Source organism: Cryptomeria japonica, chromosome 7, assembly GCF_030272615.1.
Source record: "Cryptomeria japonica chromosome 7, Sugi_1.0, whole genome shotgun sequence".
NCBI lineage: Eukaryota > Viridiplantae > Streptophyta > Pinopsida > Cupressales > Cupressaceae > Cryptomeria > Cryptomeria japonica.
This window is the reverse complement of record NC_081411.1, coordinates 844,619,863-844,644,112: the sequence shown is the minus strand read 5'-3', so window position 1 is coordinate 844,644,112 and position 24,250 is coordinate 844,619,863. Positions and strand designations below refer to the sequence as shown.

Sequence of the window (24,250 nt, the reverse complement as noted above, 5' to 3'; positions counted from 1 at the left end):
CAACAATGACTAGCATGGCCATATATATGGGCTCCGGGAAACTTCCGAAGGGTTACAAACGGGCCGACACGACCAATCAAAACTCGCCTAAACTAATTAAATAAAAGGGCCCGAAAGATTTGTTATTAAATTCGGGCCTTACAACAAAGTAATTAGATTTATTATTTAATTACATCAGGGACATCACAATCTACCTGTAGCTGGAGATGCCCTTTGAAGGATCCGACCTTAGCTATAACACCATCAACACTCCCTCTTAGCTAGGGAGGAATCCTTCTCGATATTTACAAGTCATATCACCTCATTGTGAAAGCTACACCCATGTGTGAAAGAAAAGATATCACCTCATTGTGATATCAACCATCATGGCCTATCCATAGATATCACCACACGTGATATCCACCATCATGGTTTATCCATAGATATCTCCTCACGTAATATCCACCATTATGGCTTATCCATAGATATCACCTCACGAGATATCAACCATTATTGTGAGATCGTCACCTCACAATGATGGTAAGATGCACAAGTGTTCATCATTGTGAGATCATCACCTCACAATGATATTCACCATGGCTCATCTAGAGGGTAAACACACAAAGTACAAGAAAATCATCACGGACTCTCTCACATGATGTTGTCATGGCGTCACACACATGACATCCACTATGGCTCATCCCAGAGGGTGGAAACAAGGGCTTTCTCCTCAAATCTCTCTCAAAGAGAAATGCATTAAGGTACAATATAGTAGATCAATGATGCTAAGACTCTATCTGAACTAGGGCTTCATTCTCCACCATATCTCTAACATAGTGATACTTGATCTTCACATGTTTTGACCTATCATGAAATGCAAGGTTGGAGTTTGCATCACTCCAAGCTCACCGAGTATCATGAAACTCCATCCTGTTGTGAGGTATTCACACATCGCCCCATCGCAAATGGGGACCCCCACTTTTTCGCTTTCTAGGTTAGTCGTCTTGGCTTAGTTGTTAGTTGTTGTCGAGTCTTTGCTATTAACCTTTTGCCCAGCCAAAACATAATTCCTTCCACTTCTCCCAGTCCTGTCAGTGGGTTCCCAAACCCGATCACTCCCATTTCCATTTCTCATCATTACCATCACCATTTCCTTCCATTTCCGCCTCCCCTACCACGCTTCACTTCCATTTACCATATCTTCACCTATGCCTTCATTTATCTAACTCTCTTCCCATCCTAGTATACTCATCCACTACCCTTCACCTATATTTACACCTACCTATACTATGACCTACACATACCTCCACTTTCACCTATATCTACCTTTGCCCACACCTACATCTTCAACCCTCTTACCTCTATACCCCTTAGCCTACCCCTATCCTATCCCTATCCTTACCTCCCTACCTACCTAATTATTCCCATTTCCCACCTTTATTCCTAATTACCTTTTTCCTACCCTTTATAACTCCCAACGTCACCCATACCTCCCCTTTACCCTTTTTACTATCTACCGCAGCACCCCCCTTATACCTCCCACTCCACTTTTCTCCCACATCCATATCCCTTATGTCTCTTATTATTGTGAGATAAATATAATTATATTATTATGTGATATAATAATTATATTGTATAATTATTATATTATGTGATAATATAATAATTATTATATTATATTATTAATATAATAACTGGTGCCACTTGGAAGAGTGGCGTCCCTTGGTGAAGGGGCATCATAAAAGATATAAAGAGAAATAGATAGAACACACACGATCTGATTTATGAAGAATAAGCAGTGCTCAGAGGAGATGATAAGCATTTATCATCTATGGTTGGGAGGGCAACAATGATTGAGTCATTGCCCGTGGACAATCGAGCACCATAAATTCAACTGATACTTGACTAGAGAGCTTCTCATCATATGACACATTCCTAGGACATTGTCACATCACTTTCAAATTGTAGTACTTGATAGATTGCAATGGGGGATTCTACAAAACTTTCGGTTTTGGGATCAAGTATTGTTTAACTAGAGGATGGTTGTATTTAAGATGTACTTTTGTTCCTAATATTTCAACCAACCTCCTTTCTATGTATCAAATTTGTCATTCTGGCACTAGCAAGGACAATTGGGTTCACCTCATGATGTGGTTATTTGAGAGCTTCTTGATCCAAAGACTGTTTTGGATTCAAGGAGTGTTGATCATGTATCTTGCTTATACGGGTTTGATGGTTTTGGGAGTTCATCAAGATCATCTCTCGTAGCACTTCCAAATTCCTTGAACAAGCTTTGGCATGAAGGCTTTGATCATGTCAATTACATATATCTACAACAAATGAGCAAACAAGAATTGGTGACAAGTCTACCTTAGGTTTCATGCACTGAGGGAGTTTGTTGAGGTTTTGCACTTGGCAAACATCACCATGATTCATTTCTCGAAGGCAAGGCAACAAATGTGAAGGCACGTCTGCGAATTAGCACATAGTGATCTCATGTCATTTCCGACTCTTTTTTCAAAGGCCGTGTATATGCCCAATTTTATTGATGAATTCTCCAAACGTACATGGGTGTATGTTTTTAACTTTTAAGTACAAGAGAGATGTATTTAGGACTTTCAAGACCTACAAAGCATTTGTGGAGAAGAGGTCTATTCATTCTCTTAGGAGGATACACATAATAATGGGGGGAATATGTCAATCAAGCTTTCAAAAAAAATTGGAGTGAGCATGGAATTCAGCATCAGCTTACAATTCCCTACACCCCTCAACATAATGGTATAGTTAAAATGAAGAATAGAACTTGAGGGGTGGCAAATTGTATGATTCAATCATGGAATATGGAATCCAATTTATGGGCTGAAGCAGTCAATTGTTCCATTTAAATTTAGAATCACATGCCACCTAAGGTAGTGTGAAATATGATTCCTAAGGAGGCTTGGTCCCATGTTAAGCAAGATGTATCTTCATTCAAAGTATTTGGTAGTGAGGCTTCGGCATTTATTCCAAATAGTCAGCAAAAATGACATGTCATGAACGACTTTTTTTATTTTGATGAATGTTTGACAAAATGTACTAGAAATAAATGCACAATATAATGTACTTGAAAGGATAAATATGATGTTATTTCAGCATGATAATACATTCAGATCTGTCATACACGAATCACTATTATTAAAGTCAGATTTTTAAAAACATGCAATGTTGGATGCCACAGCTGTAATGAGCATATATTGCTAACCTCTATTTGCTGATATGAGAAAGCTGTTGGAGAAACCCATAGAAAATGATGCTAACAAAAATTTTATTTGAAAAATACAGTAACTCAGACCCTTGCTGTACTATACTGTTATTGATCGATAAATGGTTGTGACCAGCAGATAAGAGTAAATAACCCCCCAAGATAGGGTGTGGCTGGGTATTTGGAAGCTCCAAATCTCTTCAAAAATTAATGTGTTTCCTTTCCAAGCCAAATATTTACTTCTAAAATCTCCACCCTCCTAACACTAGTACAGCAGTCCCCTTATGTAGAAAATATGGCACAGCCTGTTTAGGGCTCACTTAGCCACCAAAATAAACTAGCAATTATTCCTTAAAGATTGAAAGGATTTGCTCTACATATATTCTTCAATAAATCTGCAATGTACAGCTCCATTAGAAACCAAAACACAAATCTGGAAATGATATTTCAATTGTTCAAAACAAATATCCACAAAATTTCTAACTTTCAGCACCCCTATGATTCCTAGATGAATCCACTCACAAATTGGCTAGGAAGGTTTCCATCCTCAAAACCAATCTTTACCAAAGGGTTTTCATCATAAGGCAGAATAGAAGAACAATTGCTCAAGCTTAAGCTTGGGTTTGAAAATAAAATGCCAAGAATAATTTTTTCTTCTCAAACTCTCCTTTTAATACCCCTTTTTGAGTAATTGAAATATTGTATTCCATTTTCCCTCTCAAAGTGACTTTTAAAATTTCTTTCAAATTAACTTCACTTTTGGACTTCCAAATAAGTCACTATTTAATGAACTGTCCAACTTTAATGAAATAATTAATTACATATAGGTTTCCCTAAAAGAAATGATTTTAGACAACTTAATTTAATTAATTAATTATTCCCTTGCCACATCCCAATTAGCCTATGGGAATTAAATAGGCTAAGGGTCTCCACAATTTTTCATGCTTACAAAGGGGACATTACAAAAAAGCCATAGAGAGGAAAAGCCAACCACACATATATGTTGACTACTATGAGGATGTTAAGGCTTACATATTATTTGATTCTATTTCCACAAATCTCCTATTCGGATGGGATGTCTAGTTTGATGAGAGCATTCCTCTAATGGATTCTCCATCACCAACCTCACCCTCATTACCTACTCCTCCATCTTTTGAGGATCCCTTCATTCCAGATCCATTACCTCCAATTACATGAACTTAGCTCCAATGTGCCCGTTCTACTCTTGATGAAACTACACCTTGGGCTAGTGATCCTTCAAATTCTCATTGTACTCACTCACAAACATTAGTGTTTTCCGCGTAGGGTGTCAGGTTAAGACATTGCATAAATGACAGAAGTACATAGAATATATGGAACTCACAAGTGTTCTATTGATTCATAATAAGGCAGTACATACAATGATTGCAATATAATCCATTACAATAGCATGTCCAAAGACTAGAAATAGATACAATATAAAGGAGTCTGGTTAGTTACCCGGTGCCAACTGCCAACAACCGACAAGTTAACTGCCGATGCTAACACAATTTACCTTAATGCTTAATTACCCGACAACATCATCCCCCCCAAAAAGAAATGTCGTCTCCGGACGACAGACAACCAAAATGGGAATGATGTACAAGCAAAACTGAAACCCAAAACAACAAATCACTGGGGAGGGCAAGAAGGCATCCTTGAAGAAGAAGGCGTCGGTGGTGGTGTAGTTGTGGACGCCAACCACCCACGCAGCTCGTACACTTGCTCTGTCCTCCTCTTCAGATCCCGTTCTGCCACCATCTGCCTCTCCATTACAGTCTTAACCATATAGGCTGCCTCCAACACCTCCTTATCCTTCTTGTCCACGCTCTCCAGTGCACTGACCAATTGAGTCTCTAACCAAGCTCTAGATGCCCTTTCCTCTTCCGGCTGCATAACCAAGGCAGACTTATCTGCTACCAGAATGTCCATTGTTATCCAAGTCTGTGCAATGGTAGCCTCAACCTCCCGAAACCTGGCTGTTAGCTCCTCCCGAGCCGTCACTGCTGCTACGCGCAAGGCCTCGGTTGTGGATGCCATGTGCTGTGTCCTCCAGAACTCAAGATAGCCTTCACGGAAGGCCTACTCCACCTCTCTCAACAAGGACTGCATCCAGGTCTCGCCAACCCCCTCATTGAGGCACCAAGCCTCCAGCATCCCCAGGTTCTCCATCTCAGGCCACTCGGCAGACTCAAAACACCTCCCAAACTCTTCTCTGCAACCTGTGCGGGCAAAAGTCAGCAACCTCTCCATCTGCTCGACCATGGCGGCATCCTCCTGGAGTCTCATAGATGTCACAAGCCACTGTGCTCCTAGAGTCATCTCGGCAATGAACTGCTCAAACTCTCCTGCACCCTGTTGTACTCCCACAGGCACCCCCTCCTCTCTATAAAGGACTGGTTACTACCTCCGTCGGGGGTGAAGCAGCCCTCCTAAAGCACCCTACTACTGGGAGAACTCCCCTCCTCGAGATCAATGATACCCAGGGAATGCACCTCCCTGCCTGGAGGTAGAGTGGCCTCCCCTACAGAGGCCATGGGTGTGAGCTAGTAACGACTCAACCAGGCACTGAGGTCATCCTGGAGAGCGCCTCCTTCCATCGTTACCTCCTACATATAACCTGGCACACCCGGCACATCCTGCTCCATGGAAGCTCCTGCACTTGCCAAGATACCCAGCCCATCCTGTTGAACTGAGGTCACCCCAGAGTCGATTCCTGTTGTGGTCTCGACCCTCGGTGGTGTCATAGCTATCGTCATCCGAGGCTGCCCAAGGCTAGGTACTGGCACCGTGGTGACTACGCTGACTGTCCTGAATGACCGTGGCACCGCCAACTGACAAGTCTCTGTTAAGCATGCTGGTGTAAACTGGACCCGAGCCTAGTGCAATGCTAGAATGGCTAGTGCGGACCCTTTTGTGCGTGTCGATTCCACTACCTCCTCTTCAGGCAACTGGTCACCCCCTCTACCTTCCAATCGAAAACTCCCTCCGCTCACCTGGGAGGTGTTGGCGTATTCCTCCCTGCCGCTATCAGCATCCTCCTCTGCGTCAGACTCTTCTGTGTCGGACTCTGTTTCTGACATGGCAGGCTTCTTCCTTTTAGTGCCCAGACATCCCTCCGCGCCATGTGCCAAGACATCCAAGTGCGACCAGTAGAATATAGGCGGCTGGTCCGGTGCAACATGACCTTGTGGCTCCAATGGCTGTGAGCCTGGGGTGATCTACGTGCGAACTGCATCGAGAAATAACCCAATGGCATGATGTGGCATGTAAAATTTCTTGTACTGGAGAGTCATGAACTCATCCATCGTATCCGCCAACAGCAATGCCCAATCATACACCACTTCGTTGTGCAGCCCATTCATCAACACTATCTGTGCGATAGCTATGTCAGACGCACTGTTGGCACCTATAAGGTGACTTTTTACTACGAACAACAGTCATCGCCATACTCACTTAGCCAAAAATGTTTTCTTGACCCCCCTACTCTTTCCGACACTTTTGAAGCTATCTTTTTCTACCTGCGTGAGGTTATCCCGCAACATCAACTGTAGCAAGGTGGCACGGTTTTCGGGAGTGATTTTTTGCGAAGTATCGATCTTCTTTCCTTTCAACCCAAGTATGCCAAACACCCTGCTGAACTCGCTTGCCATGAAAAAAACAGTTATCCGCTGGTGCTGATAGTCAAATACAGACTTGTGGCGGTGTCTATCATAGCTGCCAATCATGGCACGCAAAACCACCTCAAAATCTTTTATGCAGAAAACTGGCATTTGGACAGCCCAATGCACCTGTGCCTAGCGAAGATTTTTCTTTATTGGGTCGTCGTGAGGTGTCTTCGCCCACCAATTCCTGCAGTCTATTCCATTAAGACCCTCAAACACAATATTGTCTGCTGTTACCTCTTCCTTGTCCTTTGTCGACTGGGTTTTTGGACGATGCTTCCTGCTTTTCTGAGTGTTGCTCATCCTGAGACTGCCTGCAATACGCACACCAGATGGCAAAACTCGCTTGCCTGTGTCTACACTTGATTCTGAAGTTCTTCGCCCTCCCTGTAACTTGTCTTCTAACAACTATAACCGTTTTCTCCAATCCGCCTTATTCTTGTTTGTGTCCATTGATTCTTGATTAATTCCCTTAATCTCCTTTTATAGCTTTTTAACCTTCTTGCACGTGCCACTTCCTTCCTTCCAAATGTCAGCGCACGATGTACGGTTGTGGGTGTACGGTGTACAGTGTACAGGCCTGCTGTTCTAGTCTCCTCCTTCCTTCCTTCCTTTCCTAGGTATGCACGTCGTACGGTTTTGCGGGGTATGTGGTCCTTAAGCGTCACAAGGTATATATGGTTTGTGCGGGTCACCTGCCTCACCGCACGGTGGGCACGCGGTGCCACCGCATGGTGGCCCCACGGTGCCACTGCACGGCGAGCACGCGGTGCCACCGCACGGTCTCTCCACCATACAGTGCACCTCTTTTTTCTTTTTTTCTTTTTTTTTCTTCTTTTTTTAAATTTTTTTAAAACAATTTCGTACGACCGTACGGATTTTATTTTTTTTTTTTAATGATTATTTCTTCGGGAGGAGGATTCGGGGTCGATCGGTCGGTCGGTCTCTGTTCGTGGTACTGTTTTAATTTCGACCCATTGACAGCGTCTTGCATCTTTTTCCCGTCGAGTGTCCACAACTTAATCGCCCCATTGGCATTGACCTCGCATACCTTGAAGGGGCCTAGCCAACGTACTTTAAATTTTCCGGGTTTGATTTCGTTCCTCCCATTGAATTTCAACACTAATTGTCCCGAGGTAAACTTCATTTGCCTAAGGTGCTTGTCGTGCCAGACCTTCCGTCTTTGTTGGGCTGCCTCTGTGGCCCATTGTGCCATCATTCTTTTTTTTGTCCAGCTTGCTCAAGGCATACAATCTTGCCCTCAGGCTCTCCATATCCCCGAGTCTGTTGTCAATGGCGATCCGAAGACTCGGCACCATGAATTCCACTGGCACCACCGCTTCCTGCCCAAACATTAACTGGAAGGGGATTTGTCCTATGGTGACCTTTTACGTCATCCGATACGCCCACAATACCGACGGTAAGCATTCCTCCCAATCTTCCTTCTCCACTCCGCAAGACTTGTAAATCACAAAGACGATTATTTTGTTTGTCGCCTCGGCTTGCCCGTTTGCCCAAGGATAGTAGGGGCTTGATAAGGAGTGGAATATCTTGAACTCCGTCGTGAGCAACGGATTATATGATTGACAAAATGTCCTCCGCGGTCACTCGTCAATTGGATTGGAACCCCGTACCGTGTAATGATTTGCTCGTAGATAAGCCTTGTCGTACTGACGGTCGTATTGTCTGGCAGAGCCCGTCCCTCGACCCACTTGGTCAAGTATTATGTGGCCACCACGATGTATCTGCACCGTCGGGCTTGACTTGCCTTCAAAGGTCCGATGAAATCCAGCCCCCATCGTTCAAACAGTTCCTGGGCATTGGACGGGTTGAGGGGCATAAAATCCCTCTTCAACGGCCTCCCCGTCCGTTGGCACGTGTCACAACTCGTCACCCACTCCCGGGCATCATTGTGCAGTGTCGGCCATCATAGCCCTACCAATAGAACTTTCCTAGCCGTGGTGTCGGGCCCCATGTGCCCTCCTGTCGGGCCTTCATGTGCTTCCCGTAAAACACCTTGAATTTCTTCCTCCAGGACACATCGTCGTAGGACTTGGTCAGGTCCCATTTTATACAAAAGGCCATTAATGAGTTGAAACGTCTTACTCCTTAGTACAAGCTTCCTTCGCTCCCCTGGTGGCATCTCTTTAGGGAATTGTCATGTCCACAGATATTCCCCGATGCTTGTGTACCAAGCAAGAAGAACGGCAATGCGGAATAAGTGGGTGTCCGTGAAGTCTTCATTTACTCCTTCCGCCGGTTCCCCTGACTAGATTCTAGATAGCTGGTCGGCTATCACATGGCTTTTCCCAGGTCGTACAATAATGTTGAATGTAAACTCCTGCAGCAGCAGTAGCCATCGACTGATTCGCCCCTGAATGATTGGCTTATTCACCAAGTAAATTAACGCCTGGTGGTCCACATAGAATGTGAACGGTGTAGCTAGTAAGTAATGTCTAAACTTCTGGGGCCACGCATACACCGTGCAGTGACACCGCGTGCCCATCGTGCGGTGAGGCAGGTGACCCACACAAACCATATATACCAGGCGGCGCTTAAGGACCACATACCCCGCAAAACCGTATGGCGTGCAGACCGAGGAAAGGAAGGAAGGAAGGAAGGAAGGAGACCAGAACAGCAGGCCCGTACACTGTACACCGAACACCCACAGTCGTACACCATGCGCTGACATTTGGAAGGAAGGAAGTGGCACGTTCAAGAAGGTTAAAAAGCTATAAAAGCAGATTAAGGGAATTAATCGGGAATCAATGGACACAAACAGGAATAAGGCGGATTGGAGAAAACGGTTACAGCCGTTAGAAGACAAGTTACAAGGAGGGCAAAGAACTTCAGAATCAAGTGCAGACACAGGCAAGCGAGTTCTGCCATCTGGTGTGCGTATTGCAGGCAGCCTCGAGATGAGCAGCACTCAGAAAAGCAGGAAGCATCGTCCAAAAACCCAGTCGACAAAGGACAAGGAAGAGGTAACAACAGACAATATTGTGTTTGAGGGTCTTAAAGGAATAGACTACAGGAATTGGTGGGCGAAGACACCTCACAACGACCCAATAAAGAAAAATCTTCGCTAGGCACAGGTACATTGGGTTGTCCAAATGCCAATTTTCTGCATAAAAGATTTTGAGGTGGTTTTGCTGGCCATGATTGGCAGCTATGATAGACACCGCCATCAGTCTGTATTTGACTATCAGCACCAGCGGATAACTGTTTCTTTCACGGCAAGTGAGTTCAGCAGGGTGTTTGGCATACTATTGTGATGTATTCACACATCGCCCCATTGCAAATGGGGACCCCTACTTTTTTCGCTTTGTGGGGTTTTGCTTTCTAGGTTTTAGGGTTTTGTCTGTTAGCCTTTGCGTGATGAGTGTTGTCAAGGGGATCGCTAGATAGCAGGCTCTGCTTGAGCTAGGTTGAGTCTTTGGGGCCCCAGAATTAGGGTTTCTTTGATAGTCTTCCTTAGGGCCTGGTTTTGATCTTGTTGCTAATTGTGTCTTGCTTGGTGAGTGAATATCATTCTTGAAGGTCCAAGCTAGGTCAAGTTAGTGAGTGGTGAAGTCTGGAATGTCATCCTGATCTTCAAATGCCCTGAAATTTGGCTAAGTCTGGAATGTCCTGATCCTGAAATTTGGCTAAGTCTGGAATGTCCTGATCTTAAAATTTGGCTAAGTCTGGAATGTCCTGATCCTGAAATTTGACTAAGTCTGGAAAACTGAAGAATCCTCCAAAAAATAGATTTTGCAATATAACTCCTGGAGGTCTGAAACCACTCTCAAACATCCTGACAGTATATATGGAATATAACTTAAAGTATAAGAAAGATTATATTCCATAAAATGATCCTGACGGAGAGTCCAAAATGTCAAATTTCGCTCCTGACCCTTCCAAAGGTTCCAAAGCGAATTTCACTCCTGACCCTTCCAAAGGGTCCAGAGCGAAATTCTTGAAAACACTAATTTCTCCCTTAGCCAAAGTCAGGATCAAGATGGAGATGCATGAGGAAGTATCTATGTTTGCCTCCCAAGGAAGATTAGAGTTTGAAAAATCAAGAATCAAGGTCAAAACATGATTTTCGCTCCTGACCCTTCCAAAGGGTCCAGAGTGAAAATCCTTATAACCCTTGTTTTTTTTTCCTTATTTTGGCTAGGCGTTGGCTTGATGGAGGTTAAATGGGTATGTTTTTGCCTTGAGAGGGAGTTAGAAGCTTTGAAGAATCAAGATTTTAGCTCAAAAGGAGAATTTCGCTCCTGACCCTTCCAAAGGGTCTAGAGCGAAATTCCCTATAAACTTCATTTGCTCCCTTGTTTTAGCTTGAAACCTTGCTCCTTAGATGGAAAATGATATATATTTGCCTCCAGGAGAAAATTGAAGTTTGAAAAATGAACAATCAAGCCCAAATGGTGATTTTCGCTCCTCCCTTCCAAAGGGTCCAAAGCGAAAATCAACCTAAGACTCATTTCTTGCCTTATTTGACCAAATTTTGGATTTGTAAGGCATCTTGAAGGGAAGAGTGGACATGTTTGGACGTTGGAAATGTTTGAAAGCTTTGAAAAAATGAAGGATTCTAGCCAAGAAGGTGAATTTCGCTCCTGACCCTTCCAAAGGGTCCAGAGCAAAATTCCTTGCAAGCCTATTTTTTGACCTTGCTTGGACCACAAACCTTGTTTCTTGGGTGAAGAATGATGTCTTGTTACCTTCCAGAGAAGATTGGAGTTGAAAAGATGAAGGATCAAGTCAAGAATGAGATTTTCACTCCTGACCCTTTGAGTCAAGAATGAGATTTTCGCTCCTGACCCTTCCAAAGGGTCCAGAGCGAAAATCCTCCTAGACCTCATTTCTTTCCTTATTTGGCCAAATTTTGATGTCCAAGGTATGTTGAAAGAGAGAATGGGCATATTGACGTTTGAAAGAGTTGAGGAATGAGTGTTTTAGCCAAGGAAAGAAATTTCGCTCCTGACCCTTCCAAAGGGTCCAGAGCGAAATTCCTTACAAGCCTATATTTTTTACCTTGCTTGAGCTTAAAACCTTGTTCCTAGGGCGAAGAGAGATGAGATTTTACCTTGCAATGAAGATTGGGTTTGAAAGAATGATGATTTTGGTCTAAAAAGTGAATTTCGCTCCTAACCCTTCCAAAGGATCCAGAGCGAAATTCCTAAAAACCCTTATTTTCTTAGCAAAATCAACTCAAACTTGGGTTTCTATAACTTGGATGTGGGGAGTGAGAAGGTGTGTCCTTGCCTTTTGAAGTTGATTGAGGTTGAAAGAACGAAGAAATGAGCTCATAACAAGAAATTCGCTCCTGACCCTTCCAAAGGGTCCAAAGTGAATTTTCTCAAAACCTCTCTTTGCTATTAGCTTTGTGCTAGATCAAGTGTGGGCTAAGGTAAAATCAAGAAGGAGATGTCCCTAAGAGTGACTTCAAGTTGCTAGAAATCATTGAAGTTGAAGAAATGAGCTCAAAATGAGAATTTCGCTCCTGACTCTTCCAAAGGGTCCAGAGCGAATTTTCTCAAAATCACCTTTTTTCCCAATTTTGTGCCAAGCCTAGTGCTGACTAAGGTAAGTTTTGATGGGAGAGGTCCTCAGAAATAACTTTGACTTCTCAATGATTATCAAATGTGAAGGAATTGAGCCTAAAAAGTGATTTTCGCTCCTGACCCTTCCAAAGGGTCCAAAGGGTCCAAAGCGAAAATCTTAAAAACCATCTTTTCTTCCAAAATTTGAGCAAAGTCAAACCTAGACAAGGGTGAGAGAAGTCATTTGGATTGCCTTAGAGTGGATTTTAGTCACCAAGAATGCAAATTTTGAAGCCAAAATGAGAATTTCGCTCCTGACCCTTCCAAAGGGTCTAGAGCGAAATTCCTAGGATCACCTTTTTTAACTTGCAAATCAAGTCAAGTTTTTGGTTTTTATGGCCTAGATAGGAGTGAGGCGATGTGTCCTTGATCTTGGAGGTGGATTGGAGTTGAAAAGATGAGGAAATAAGCCTAAAATAAGATTTTCGCTCCTGACCCTTCCAAAGGGTCCAGAGCGAAAATCCTAAAAACCATCTTATCCTCCAAATTTTGTGCTAAGTCAGGCCTAGACTAGGGTGAGAAAAGCTATTTGGAATGCCTTGGAAAGATGTTTGACCTTCAAAAGTGTGAATTTTGAGCTAAAAGGTGAATTTTGCTCCTGACCCTTCCAAAGGGTCCAGAGCAAAAATTTTCATCTACCTATTTCCTCCTTGTGTCAAGTCAAGACTAGGAGTCCTAAGGCGTAGTTGAGGTTGAAATGATGTTACTTTGCCCTGCAAGATGAATTGAAGTGAAGAAAATGAAGAGTTGTGACCTAAAAGGTGAATTTCGCTCCTGACCATTCCAGAGGGTCCAAAGCGAAATTCCCAATTTCACTCAAATTGCTCATGATAGAGGTCAAGGCGTGGATCCCTGGGCTCTGGAGGAAGGAAAACTAGTGTGTGCTTGCCTTGGAAGGTATTTTGGAGAGGAAACATGATAGATTTTGTCCTAAAAAGTGAATTTCGCTCCTAACCCTTCCAAAGGGTCCAGAGCGAAATTCTTAAAAACCTCTCTTTTGCCCCAAATTTGCATCAAGATTGGTGTTGGTTGAGAATGAGGGCGTCCTTGGGCATGTATCTAAGCAAGTACGGTTGCAAAGTGAGAACAATTTGAGCTAGGAATGCAAATTTCGCTCCTGACCCTTCCAGAGGGTCCAGGGCGAAATTCTTATAGGGCCTGTCCCTGGAAAGAATCTTGAACAAACTTCATTTTGATGTCTTCTTGTTGATGATTTAAGGTATAAAATGGTATGTTAGAGTAAATATATTATGTGTCCTTAATCATCTTATGGTTTGTCTTGCAGATGAAAGAAGACCAGGCCAGATCAAGGACGACCTCCACAAGACCAGACCAAGACAAGGACGACCTTCTCCAGTCCAGCATCAACAAGGACGACCTTCTCCAGTCTAGCATCATCAGGGATGACATCTTCCAGTCCAGCATTCCAAGGAAAGGTACACCATCCATCCTGCACATCAAAGACAAAGGAGGTCAGAGCAAGGATCCGTTGGAGAAGCAGACAGTTTCAGAAGAGTTAACTAAAGTTAGCTTCTCAGCATCATCAAATTGAATATCTACCAAGTTGCAAGTGTCAGACAAGGTGGCATCCCAGTCATCACTCCTCCAGTCGGATTGGTCCACCTCAGCGTATCCAGATTCAATGTACCTGACTCATCAAAGATGGCACTAACTTCGATGTACCTACCCCGGTTATCCATTGGTCGAATATTCTAGAGAAGACATGTGTCCAAATAATGCAATTATTTCATTGGCTAGAATTGAGTTGTTATAACAAACCCTAATTAGGGTTTTCATTGTAAAATCTCGGCCATTGATCTCAAGTTGATATGAGCCATTGAATTGTATTGAGGGCACTATATAAGCCCTGGCTCCTCATTTGTAAAGGCGAATTGTTAGCTAATAGACAATAGGGAGAAAATAGTTGATAGTCGTAGAATAGTAGATAGACTAGCAATTAGAGTAGACTAGGAAGAGAAGACAAGACATTGTTGCCTTAATTGTAAAGGCTTCTTTTTCATTGAAGATGTGGTGAAATATGTCGATTCGTTGCAATATGCATGGTCTCTTGTTGAATCTTCATTTTAGATGATAGATAATTAAATTGAATGAAAGAAGTCATTGAATGCACCTGTGTGGAATCCATCTAATCCATATCACTAGCCTCTTACTGATTGTAAGTGCGCCCTGCGTGGTCAACTGGCATAAAATGAGCTTAATCTCAAGTCGTCACACGTCTATTGTTCATGCATTAACTTGAATAATGATCAGTATCTGATGGTGTCCGATTTGAATATATTTGAAGCATCCCCCAGAAGATCGCACTGAGTTGGTGTTGAATTGTTCAACTTGATGGTGAGACCCAGCCCAGTAGGACTCCACCTAGTCGTTCATCCATCTTCTCGCATTCTAGGTAGTAGAGTAGACGTCCTGAACCCTGCATCTTTTGTCATTTGTTTGTCTTCCAGTTAGTTAATAGGCCCTGTGATTCCAGCAAATCAGACGTTTAGGTCGTCAAGTGTAAGTCCCCTTGTGATTCCAGCAAAATCACATCATACCACAAAGAGCTTATCCACACGTAGAGATCCTACATAACAGAACCTTGGAGTTACTCCGACTGATCCTTCAGCAAGATCTTCAGCAGTCGGGAACTTTGTTCAAGAGAGGATAAGTTACTTCGGTATTTTATTCTGTGTTTGCATGTGCATAAAAAACACATCAACAGGTACCTCATCAGAACTAGTTGACTCGAGACTAGTCTTTATTTTTAATGCATTTTTGTGTACCTCCCTAAGTTGCACTTAAGGGGGGGGGAGTGGTTTGGTGTGAAAGAGGTGCTTTACCCAGCATGTTACACTTGAGAACCTATTCACACCTTGTTTCTTAAGCTTACTTGGGTCTTTTTTATTTGTCTCATTCCATAGGATTTAAACACATGGCATGATCTTAGTATGTCTGAGGGTTTCATTCTTGCCTACATAGTAAGGTCGTCTCATTATATTGTAATGTATTGTATTCATTTGTTTTGTAGCAATATAGCAATTCTTCTTTGCATCTCACTCTCATAGAAGGATTTTTGGCTTTGTTGATAGATTGTTGTATTTGTGAGTTCTTCCATAATTCCAACAAAGAACACTTTCCAATAATTGTAGGTCTTGTGCATTAAACTATTACTGCAACCATTGCAAGCGAGCAGAGGTGAATATTTGTAAGAACGAAACCTAACTAGCATCACACCAATGAAAAAAATATATTTAAATTCAATTGCACTTTACAATTCACACCTCAAATAAATAAAACTTTGATCATAAATTGATTTTCCATGGGCAGAGTTTCTTATACAAGCTACAAACATGAAGTGAAAATTTAAAACTCCAAAATCTTATCTTTCCATGCTAAACTCTAATACAATATCTCAAAGACCTTTATAAAGCAATTTATCCAGACTAATATTACACATTATAGATTTTACAAGTTTGACTCCAACTAGACTCTTTCTAGTTACCAAGTTCATTAAAATCCCAGACTAAGTTGCAGATTAGTTCAGTATACCTGTCACAAAATACAAATTCTAGATTTTTCAAATTTAATTCCATTTAAGCTCTTTGATGGTTACCAATTGTACTAGAAACTCAAAAGTAGTTGCAAATTAGTCAAATATGACTGTAAATGAAAATGAGTTGGAACTGAAGTTGCAAAAAAAAAACATTATAATTGAGTTTTGTTGAGGTCTAGGTGTGAAGTTGGTATAATTTTCCAGGAGCATAAATGAAGCAGCTATGATGTCACACTTGTTAAATTTACAATATCTCCAAGAGAGGAAGTAAAAAGCTCTTGCGGAAGAAAATATGAGTGATGACAAGGAGCTACCTTTTATTTGAGTTACATGTGAGGTAGCAAGCAGCAGGCAGGTGATGATCATTAAGTTCATTGTACTATTAGAATTTCTGAAGAAGACATCTGTAAAAGCTATTAGTGTAGAATCTATGGGTGTAAGCTGAAATAGTAAGGTTTCGTACATGATATTCTTTTTAAACCTTTACCCCATTCCCAACCTCTAAAAGAATGAACAATCAGCATGCAGGCTACCGATGACCTACCATTGTATAAATCGATGAAGGCAGAGTTTTTATCTGATATAGCGTTTTAAATAGATTCAGCAAACATATGGCTGATATCCATCGATCTGTGATCTAATGGTGAGGCAGAGAAACTATCATCACAATGATCCTGGTTCAAAACTGGAATATTTATTTAGCTTTCCAGCTAAGGAATATTTGATCCAAATTAAGGAATTTGAAGGACAATACCTACTGAGAAACCTGCAGTATTGTGAAGAATTTTATGCAAAATAAGTTCACCAAACTCATAAAACTAAAAGAGATGTATACGTCTGCAAAACTGCTTTATTATCTTCCAATTAAAATGTTTATACACTTGCACAGAATATCAAAGGTCACCACATCCTTAGAATTCAAAATGGATAGTTGGATGGGACAAATTAACACCACCCAAGTGCTCCTAGATCAATACAGGATCATATTTAACCATTGAAAAGAGGTTCATTACTTGATAATTAATATACCTATTTACCACAGCTTAAAACCTAAAGAGTTCCTAAAATACCCATTCCTAACATAGACCAATCAAGCTTCATCAATGCACTCAAATCTCAAATCAAATTGAACAAATGAAGGAAGTCCCCTCAATAACTGACGGTTTCATCAATTCGTAGCTTCAAAACCTGTAGAGTTGTTACAACATCCCTTAATAACACAAGACCATTCAGCTTAGACGATGTACTTCAATTATAAACCAAATCAAATAAGGTAGTTGTCGGTGTGGTCATTTACTCACCATGTTGTTTAAACTTAGGTAGTAATGTTATCTTAAGTTAGGCATATTAGTTATTTTCTGATTTCAAGTAGTTACAAAACTAGTAAAAATAAGCTAACAAGACCAACCAATTAGAAATAATCGGTGTTATTGGGAGGAACATCTCTAAACCCCTGGGACGTGTCTTAGAGACCGAGATGGGTCTCCAATAACAAGGACGTGTTTGTAGGGGACGTCCACAAACATCTCCCAACGTCTCCCCACATCTCCCATGGAAAAAGAGACATCTCTCACTAGAAAACAGTGAAAAAAGTTTAAAACCTAAGTCAAAGAATTAAAACATGGAAAGGAAAAACTAAAAAGGAGGTCACTAAGGAAAATGTTTAAAGGAGGTCGATACGAAAACCAATTTCAAACCCTGGACGCCATGTTATTTTTCTGAAGATTTTATTGAGGCAAGGAAAAAAGAGGTCGATAAGGATTGTCACCATTGTTGTTACCTTCTTGCCATCACATGGATGATTAAGTCTCCTTGAATAGGCGTGGGAACTCTTTAATTGCAGGTCGACTGGATTCAGAGGGTTGATTGAGCAGATTTGGGGCAACTTGCACCCATTTTGTTAAGCGCCAAGTATATACTAGGAGAGGTGAGGGTTTCAGGAGCTTCGTTGGAGCATTCTTAGTTGCGCCAAGGAGTGAGCCCTTATTAGAATAATAACATAAGGTTTGAATCATCTACTGTGCTAGAAATCTTTCCTCTATGTTGTCGCGAAGGAAAGAGAAGAGAGGAAACCTAGGACGTGGCCTTTGTGGACAAATTGCAATAAGTTTCAGGTCAAAAAATTTCAAAATTATATAGATACTTCTTTATAAGCTGCCCATGTTGCAGACTTGTAGCTTTCAATAATGTATTTAAATTTCAGACTTTGATATTCTAGAGGATTTATATCTACTCACTATCTATTTGATATTCAATATTGTAAAGGAATTGAACTACAACAAACCACCAAACAAATATCACATATAACTACATAGTTATTACACCAAAAAATGATTATGCATTGTGGGCAAATGAAATTCAAATAATCCTTCATGACATAAGAAAAGAAGCTCAAACTTCGGCAAAAATTTATCCAAGGATTTTACAAATTCAATGAAATAATCTTGTATTTGAGTGGGATACCTCTCCCTCGTCGGGTATTCCTTCTACTGGAAAAAGCCTATAATTGGGGAGCTAACCGTAATGAATAGATTCTGTACCTGGGTCTATGCTGCTAATATTTTTTTATTTTTTCGTGTAGAATGTCAGGTGGGGGAAAACAAGGGCTTGTAAAATTGTGGAAGAATTGTGATCATGTTCTAGGGCCAAAGGGTATAGGTGGAGCGGCCACAATCACATGTAAGCTTTGTCAAATGTTGTGGCAAGGTACTTACACGAGGGTGAGGGCTCACTTCCTTCACATACTTGAAAAAGGTGTTGACCCTTGTCCAAATGAGGTACAACAATATGATGTTGGGAGAGATCAAGAAAGGACTGATGGGAAAGTTTCTAATTTGAGCTCTCGTGCTTCAATCACAAGGGCAATTACTACAACTCAAAATCAAAGTAGAGAGTCAAAGGTAGATGTGTCTTCTAGAGATGTACCAACAGAATATTCTCAATAGAGACCACTCATTAGTAGCTCAAACCCCATTGGAAGACTATTTGATGTGCAAGGTCGAGAAGCAGTTGATGCAGTGATTGCACACTTCTTTTATGCAAATGGAATAACATTTAATGTTGATCACTCACCTTTCTATGAAGAGATGGTCCAAGCTATCAATAATGGATCAGTTGGGTATAAACCACCAAGGCGTGAAAAACTTCACACTATTCTAATTGATAAAGAAAAGATTCAATTAGAACAACAAACTACACCAATGAAAACAGTGTCAGCTACAGAAGGATGCAATATTGTGATAGATGGGTGGATAGTGCTAGAAATCATCTACTACTTAATATCATGGTAACATGCAGCAAAAGGCCTTATTTTTTGAAGGCAATATATTGTTCAGGGCAAGAAAAAAATGCAAAGTTTCTTCATAACCAGCTATATGACAGCATTGAGGAGGTGGGAGTGTCATGTCCCCTTTTTCTAAAAATTGCTTCTTTCTGAAAATAGCAGTTTCTATTTTTTATTAGGGCCAATTGTCCAAAAATAGGAAGACCGGCCCTGGGGATAAAACACGAAATATTGTACTTGAAGGTGAAATATTCAAATCAGATTAATGGTGAATATTGTCATGTACCCTTTCTAAAAATAGCATTTACTATTTTTAGTAAGTCTGACTATCTAAATATAGAAAGTCGGGACTATTGGAGTAATTGGGAAAGTTTATCTTCCAATTTGATTGAGAAAGATCTGATTTGGCAACAAATATTAAGTAATTTTGAAATAAAATCAAATGCCAAAAAGGGTGTGGATATTAGTGGGGCTCAAATTGGCAATTTTGGGTCTTCTTCGAATCTAGTCAAAAAGATGGAATTAATTGGCAATTCCTATTCGGCTGGAAGAAGTGGAGGTGCAAATTTAGAAAAGAGGTTTCAAATCTTTAATGGTAATATTCCCTCTTCCTTGGCATGGGTTTTGTCGCCCAAGATGTATTTTGAATGTGGGTTTCATTTATCAGGTTTTTGGCTTGCTTTTCCATTCATTCTATCTTGTCATTTTGAACAGGTGAAAGCTATTTTACCTTCTTTGCTATTTTCCTTCAGAGGCTGGTAAAACAAAGAAGGTAAAATCTCCAAGGCTGATAAACCAAGCAGATAGAAGCTTGCAGGCAGTGTGTTTACAGGTCTCCAATGGCAATCACATTCAGGGGTTGCAGTTGTGCTTCAAAGAGATTTTTATGTGTTTTGTTTGGCAGGGATTGTAATAGTTGGTGTGTTGTAGTTTCTTAGTTCATTTCAGATTTGTATTGCTAGAAATAACAGCATATATTGTTGTTCTTGGCTGTTGTTAAACATTTATTTCATGCATCTTGCTATTGTGGGGAAAGTGTGAGGAGTTTGGAGAATATTTTGGATTTATAATAGATTTGTTAAGCTTTGAACTCCAATTCTGGAGTTTATTCTATAATGCTTCATGGCAGATTTGTAGATTGTTATAATCATATTTTTGCATGCTGTTATAATGCCGAAATTTCTATAGAATCTTCGTCTTGTGTTTTTTATGAGGGTTTTAAGTGTTTATAAGCTCATTGGTGCAATTTTCGGCATACCTAATTTCATTGTTTGGTTGCAAATTGTAAATCTGAGTTGGGCTATTGGAATTTTCTAAATCTGATATAAAATTGCAGCAAGGGTTATTACAGGGAACATCACATGTATTCCAAGGTGTTACTGATGCTGCCCCTATTTGTAAAGCAATAGGCATGTTGGTGCAAAAAAAAATACAAACATATATTTTGGACAACATATTGTGTGCATTCGTTGAATAATGCACTCAAAAATATTGACAAGTTCCAATGGATTTCAAATCTCATAGAAAATGGCAAAAAAATACAAATCTTCATATCTAACCATCACCACACACAAGCCATTTATAGAAAATTTGCTGAGGTGGAACTTCTCAAACCTATTGATACACAGTTTGCATCTTATTTTATTCTTCTTGACCATCTTTGTGAAGTCAAAGGAGTTTTGAATTCCACAGTAGTCAATGATGCATGGGCAGCTTGTACACAATCTACATCAAATACTACGATTGAGGTGAGAGGTATGTTCCTTGACCTTTTTGGGCTGATGTTAAATTTGTTGTGGCCTTTATTAGGCCCATATGTGAGGTGACCAAATTTGTAGATCCAAACTAGCCATGTTAAGGAGAATTTTATGAAGAACTAGATTCCATCTGTGAAAGAGTCAAGAAAATAGCAAATGCAAAAGATCTTTCTCTATATCCTTTGATAGAAGAAAAGTTACATGAAAAATGGAACAAACTTAACACACCCCTTCATTGTTTTGTCTATGCCTTTAATCTTAAATGGTATAATATACAAGAAACCAATAAGAGGGCTCCACATGAGGATAGAGAGGTAATGAAAGGATTTTGGAATGCAATGAAAAAGATTTATGGCCAAGGTGAGGATGCTTTAATTATGAGGAGTCGATGGAATAAGTTTTCAGGTGGCCATGGTGATTTTTCTTCCATGGAAGTTTTATATGATATTCAAGCAAAGAAAGACCCTATAGAGTAGTGGTGGAACCATGGAGGTGAAAGTCTTGAATTGCAATCATTTGTAATAAGATCGCTCTCACAAGTAGCGAGCTCTTCATCTTGTAAGAGAAATCGAGTACTTACGATTTTATTCATTCACTAAAGAGGAATCGATTAGGGTTAAAGAAAGCAGAGAACCTGGTGTAAATTCATAGTTCACTTCATCTTCTCTTTCATGTAGATTTTGGGTAAGGTCCTTCAACAAAATGGGACCAAATTTCACCTAATGGAGAAGTTGTAACCATGGTGGCTTAAGTGGTTGAAACAAATGGGCTTTATGACATACCCCGAGTTCTACTACCAACAAAAGACTTGAGTTTAAGAGTACCTTCAAGCATAGCATGACAGCCTATGCTTCCTTTCAACATAAGTAAAGAAGGGCTCGTATTTGAAGGACAGTTCGTTTTATGTCTTTCATTGTACGATGTGAAGAATAAATTAAAAACTTAATAACAGTGCTCGCCCATAGAAAAATGAAATTAGACTTTTACACGATATCCCCTGTAGACATCCAAATTGGTATTCCTTCTTTTGCTCAGTAAAATGGTAAAAAGACAATCCCCATTGCCATTCTGTTTTAAACGGTATTCAGATCTGACCGGTGTAGAGCTCACAGGATGGACTTCTCTAATAGAAAGTGACAGATGTGATTCCCATGAACCCACAAAAACAAAAACAAAAACAGAGACAGCCAAAACTACAATTATTTCAGAGGGATCCGCATCAATACCTGTTCAAAAACATTTCGTTTGGCCATTTCATCCCAGAACCTGAGGCAACCCAGAGCTACAAAAGCTGTAAGAACTGAAACTATTATATCATGAACATTCTGGTCCTGTGTGGAGAACATGGAAATGGACAATCCAGCAAAATTAATGAAATCCTCAGGTTTTGCAGAGCATATTTCCCCTCCTCCGCTTTGAGAGCAACCCACTTGAGAGGCCCCCATAACAAGACTGAATAGTCTATGTCTACTCTTTAGTTGTGACCCACTAAAATTTGTGGAATTCCCACTAAATCTCCTGACTAAAGAGCTATATGCATTGCAATTTTTGGCAGGAGAGATCTTCTGCCGTGTGCTCGCATAGGGGTAGATTATATTGTACGTACTGTAAGCTGAAGAGTTGGAAGTGAGAACTGCAATTCCCAGTTGAGGAGACATGATAAGTATACTACTAATATAAAATTCGAGAATCCAGTTACGTGGTAGCTCTCACATAACTGAGCTTTGGTCAAGAACTCATTAGACTTTACTATTTATATAAGCCTTTTTTGGTAATCCTTTCAACATCTGGAATTTCCAATGTAATTAGGTAGCGAGGTTGATAAAGTACATCTGTTGGGCTTGTCTTGTGTTCTCCAGAGACCATCTACTCAGATTTTCTTGTCCAACTTAAAATAAATAAAAAATCTCCCTTTCTTGAAAGGAAAATACCCTCTTTAGTTTCTAAATTTGTCGACCTCAGTTCTGAAAAATTAAAAAGTTGTTCATTTTGGTTTCTAAATTTCAAATTTTGTCAAAAATCATACTCTCATCCTCATTTCACAACTTCAACATAAAATTGAAAAATTCTCCTCCTCCTTAAGGAAAATACCTTTCTCATTTCTAAATTTGACGACCTCAGTTCTGTAAGAAATAGAATTTCTTTTTATTTTGTTAATATATGTATGACTGTGTTAATTGGACTTTTTCTGTCGAATCTTAAATCTTAGGGAAAGACTAAAAAATTTCATTTTGAAGATGCCTTTGTCCTTTATAAGATGGAGGAAACCTATGGATATATAGAACGAATTAAATCAAAACTTAAACTCAATTACCTAGCATACGTAATCTATATGTGAAAACATGTGGTTTGTTTATGTGCATTTAATCAAGCAACTACTTATGTACCAATTGCTTTAAGTGATGATGCTGTTTTGTCTCATATGGAATGGGATAGACTTTAAAGCAATCGGTGTATAGGACGGTGGAGATGCAATCCAAGCTCCTTGGAATGACTATGCGACTTAAATTGCTTGGTAATGTGGACCCCTTTAGTTAATGTTGATGGGACAAATTTAGATATAATTAAAATATAAAATTAAAATTAAGTTTCTATATATTATGGATATATAAAAATGTTGTGTTCATGTCCTTAATTTTATATATATATATATATATAAGTGTGAGAGAAAGTGAGATAAGAATATATATAAGAGTGAGAGATAATAAGATTAAAATTTATGTTATATATATATATATATGAGTGTGAGAGAGAATGAGATTAAAAAATTTATGTTAAAAATATTTGAAGTTCTATCAATTAGAATTATGATAGAATTTTTTTTTTTTAATATTGAGTAAAGTAATTAATTTAATAATACAATAAGGAAACCTATCAAGATAGCTAAAAATATCTATCCAAACATCAATCACAAGGCTACAAGATAGAACCAAAAGTTACATAAGTTTAAACCTTTATAATGACTGGAACAATCTGACCAAACAAATTTCAGTCACAAGGCTACAAGATAAAACTAGAAATTACATAGGCTAAATAAAACTCTTACCATGAGTTAACTTGTTATCGAACTGAAACTTCACAATTTGTTATTTGATTTGCTACAGTTGGAGCATAACCTCACGTTCTTCTTGCATAAAGCTTGACTCTATGAAAAAAGAAA

At 40.0% G+C, this 24,250-nt stretch overlaps 1 protein-coding gene across 1 annotated transcript in view; it reads right to left on the bottom strand.

Annotated features, from left to right (window-relative positions):
• Window positions 1-23,217, bottom strand: part of LOC131032359 (probable phytol kinase 2, chloroplastic) — a 71,773-nt gene extending 48,556 nt beyond the window's left edge. Inside the window, exon 1 of the mRNA XM_057963305.2 lies at window positions 22,317-23,217. Within this exon, the coding sequence (XP_057819288.1) occupies window positions 22,317-22,748 (432 nt within the window). The 5' untranslated portion in view covers window positions 22,749-23,217. The remainder of the gene's footprint in view (window positions 1-22,316) is intronic.
• Window positions 23,218-24,250: the final 1,033 nt, after the last annotated feature.